This window comes from Anoplophora glabripennis, unplaced genomic scaffold (assembly GCF_000390285.2).
Source record: "Anoplophora glabripennis isolate ALB-LARVAE unplaced genomic scaffold, Agla_2.0 scaffold188, whole genome shotgun sequence".
Lineage (NCBI taxonomy): Eukaryota > Metazoa > Arthropoda > Insecta > Coleoptera > Cerambycidae > Anoplophora > Anoplophora glabripennis.
This window is the reverse complement of record NW_019416300.1, coordinates 800,394-804,176: the sequence shown is the minus strand read 5'-3', so window position 1 is coordinate 804,176 and position 3,783 is coordinate 800,394. Positions and strand designations below refer to the sequence as shown.

General features: G+C 30.1%; 1 protein-coding gene across 1 annotated transcript; it reads right to left on the bottom strand.

Moving 5' to 3' along the window:
* Positions 1 to 1,950: 1,950 nt before the first annotated feature.
* On the bottom strand, positions 1,951 to 3,432 carry LOC108906013 (glycine-rich protein 2-like). Its single transcript, XM_018709132.1, has 5 exons — positions 3,402 to 3,432; positions 2,539 to 2,587; positions 2,367 to 2,474; positions 2,074 to 2,121; positions 1,951 to 2,015 (listed from the first exon to the last, which is right to left on the bottom strand). Exons 1-5 carry the CDS (start codon positions 3,405 to 3,407, stop codon positions 1,978 to 1,980), a joined length of 249 nt encoding a protein of 82 aa, XP_018564648.1. The 5' UTR covers positions 3,408 to 3,432; the 3' UTR covers positions 1,951 to 1,977.
* Positions 3,433 to 3,783: the final 351 nt, after the last annotated feature.

The window sequence follows — 3,783 nt, the reverse complement described above, 5'->3', positions numbered from 1 at the left end:
GTAAACACTATCGCAACGACGATTATAAAATCGGATTTCAATATTCCGAGTCGCTGAGACCACGTGGCTCTCCATGCGTATTACGGATGACGCTGAAGACTACAGTTGTCCAGCTATGTAATAGTTGAAAGTACTACAACTTCAATATTCTTTTTCTCGGAAACTATAAGAATTTCACAAAAATTTAATTACGATATTTACTCCATTTCTCATGCCGCATCTATTCCCAAATTTTTTTGGCTGAATTGTGAATCACTCTGTATACCTATAGCTGCCACCCTAAGAAAACATATTTACAATTACTGTTGTTTAAGAAAGTTTATTACAAAAACGTAGAAGGAAATATTAAATATTCCAGTAGACAAAAATAAATAAAAAAATATAGAAAAAGTGAGTAAAAGTTATAAAAAACATTCTACAAAAAATAAAACAGATATTTCAATAAAAATCTGAAAATGCAAAAAATCAAGAAATAACTCGCATTTTATTGGAAATTGTGAGGTTAAACAATGAGGACAAATTATTTAGCCACCCGTAGAAATTAACCCTCATAAAATGCTGCTTCAAATAAGCTCCAGAAATGTTACGCTACTATCAATAAACAATATTTTACTAAAGAAGCCTATTTATTAATGATTATTGACTGATTAAAAGGTTTCTTGGTAAATTTTTATTTATTATTGCAAACCCATCTTCTTATTGCGGCAGCTATAGTACGATTTGTGCCATAGAAAAAGTTTTTATATCACTTGTTAGGTTGTTGATGATGAGATGAGTTTAATGACAGTATCAGCAAATATCTGTTTTTACTTCAAAGGAGTTACTTTTTAGGACACTAATAAGTGATTTTTTTGTTAGAACTATCTACACTTATTCAATTATTAGCGTTGTTTTTAAATTTTCCCTTCATATTTCAAAAGTTACAAATAAAAAACAAGATATTTATAAATGGACAATGTCACCATTCCTCGTTTTTTACTTTTAACTTTTTAAATGAAAAACAAAAACAATGAGCTGACGCTGGATAACTTAGGAACACTTCATTTAGGCACTGTTATTTCGTTTTTAGGTATTCTCCTTATAAAGGTTAGTTATAAAAATAGTTATTTGTTATTTCAATAAGAATGGAAGTATTTTATTTTTTTAAAGGATTTTTTACTTTAAGCGCATATTTTATGCCAGCAAATTTTGATAATAATGTCAACAGAAATAAAGGAAACATCCTACATTTGCATTTAAAAGTTTTTTTCTATCTTTAATTATTAAAGCTGATGTGATTGTCAAACAAACAACCTACCTTGTGTATTAAATAATTTTATAAAAATTATATCTTCATCAAAAATAAAACAAAAATAATTGTTACTAGCTGTTTAAAATATCTTTATGAATTTGTATATTTGGAAATATATTTTCTGGTGTATTTCAATACGAAAAAATGTAGTAAGTAATTAACGAAATTAAATAACCTAACTGTGACACCGCTGCAGATTATCTGAAGTGGACTACATAGGTATTCGTTGATTCTTTAAAAATTTGTATCAATACTTATATCATATATTTAAGTAAATACAGTAATAAAAAAATAGGCATTGATAAAAATAGTGTATAGAACCGAGCGTACGTGTGACAACATTGCCAAATTGTTGTTTATACGTTGCTAGGATACGCGTAGGAATCCCAAAATTATGGTGGCGGTGTACTCTATTCGGAAACTTAAAACTGCTGTCCTATTACAAGTGCTGTCTGGAGGCATTATCGCTGTGCCAGGCTATTCATGCAGTGCAGTAATCGGGTGTATTTCTATTTTCTACCGTTCGCCGTTTTCTCAAAACGATAAATAAATTGTGATCGCACGAAATATGACAAAAAGTTTATAGTTTAGCCAAGTGCAATTTGTGTTTGTGTATATAAAACAAAATATTGTTTCTAAATACGTTTTTATTTTCTTAAGTCTTATACAGGAATGAATTAAGAACATTAAGTAATGTTTGAGGATAATTTTCCATAATCATAACCTGAAAATAATAAAATGGAGAACTGACAGAAGTATTTAAAAAAAAATAATATTTTTACCTCTAGCTAGTTCACCACCATATCCCGCAGCACCACCATATCCTGCTCCTAAAAATATATAACGTGTTATAGAAAATTTACATTTAGACAAGTTTCAAGTCAGTTATTTTTCCTCAAAAAATCCTTTTATACAATGCAAAATGAGACATTAGCTAAAAATTACGCATATGAAATTGTATTGAATATCAAATAAAATTATGGAAACATATACGTTATTTAAAAAATATAGAATATATAATCAGTTCGTTTCTAAAGAATAAATGAATGATAAATAAAAAATTAAATTTAAAAACCTCCACTGTATCCCGCAGTAACGACCCCGACTGAAGAGCCAACTTCATAGCCCCCACCTACTCCAGTTGCTCCATATCCGCTGCTAAGCCCTCCTCTGAGGTATCCCCCTGAGAGAAAGGAAATAAATAATAATAAATCCCCTTTGTCGATGTGATTTAAGTTAAAACTTACCACTCACGAAAGCAATTGTAAGTACCAAAAGGAAAAAGATACAGAAGGCCTAAAAGATATAAAACAAACGTCAAAATACTTATATTGCTTAATTTTTTTAAAAATAGACATGATTTAGTGGTTTTCAAGCTTTCGCGGCCTTAACTTAACTTACGACTTAAAGTACGATGGTTTTTCGGGCTGTTGTGCCGTGGTCTATGTATCTGGTCGCTGCCAATTACGGACATACGTTTCTATCCGTAACCAACAAGGACCGAAACGAACATCAGAGCAGGCCTAGGTGTTATAACAGCGGGTCAACCCCCACAGACCTTAGTCCGAGAATAACAAGGGCAAGTCAAAGATTCCTAGCTTAGGCTAAGAAAGCACAATGTTAGTCTGTAATTGGCAGTGACCAGCTACATAAGCCACGGCATAACAACCCTAAAAACCATAGATACAGAAATATACATAGATCACAAGTTATTAAAAGGAATTTCGAGATACAGGTTTTAGAAAAAAGTTATTTCTGTAAATTCCAAAAAGAACTGTTTCCAGAGATAGACGTAGTAATTTTTATTTACATTTGCTTCCTTGCTTTCTTTTTATTTGTTTCATGTATCTCAATGAATTCTGGATAAATATTGCTAGAAAGTACCTTTTCGAAGTGAATGATAAAACAGACAATATCTAGATAATTTATTGATAAAATTATTTTTGGAAAAAAATATTTTTTATTAATGAAATTAATGGCATTAGCACTAAAACAACATATTTCCATTCATTTCATTCATTTCATATTATTTATGTATGCATCTCTTTATTTTGTTTTACACATTTAATATTTTTTATTTATTAACGTATTAATTGTTATTAATTCTTACCTTCATTATTATGGCTTGCTTCGTCTTCGTAAGTTTTACTACTGATGATCATGCATTGCGATCTGTTTTATATAGTACAACTCGACATTTTTAATTCTTTTGCGGCTTAGATAGGAATCGAGTACCTGTTTCCTGTGAATTTGATACTACCACTTGATCTAATGTGTGCAATATTGAAACTGAATGTTTTACATTGTTGATATTTAAAAATTGTCCAGATTTATAGTACAGTGCAGGCAAATGCATTTTTCACGTTTTTATTTGGAGAAAACATAATTATTCGTTAAAATTTTTCTCACTCATTTTAGTTTCATATTTAATAACGTTTTTCTATTATGTACCAACTGATTCTGGATAGCAGTATAGCATCTTCTAGGAGGCG

Coding starts and splice junctions, on each gene's coding strand:
- LOC108906013 (XM_018709132.1), bottom strand. Junction 2,475..2,538: donor TACAATTGCTTTCGTGAGTG/GTAAGTTTTAAC, acceptor CCTTTCTCTCAG/GGGGATACCTCAGAGGAGGG. Junction 2,122..2,366: donor TACTGCGGGATACAGTGGAG/GTTTTTAAATTT, acceptor ATATATTTTTAG/GAGCAGGATATGGTGGTGCT.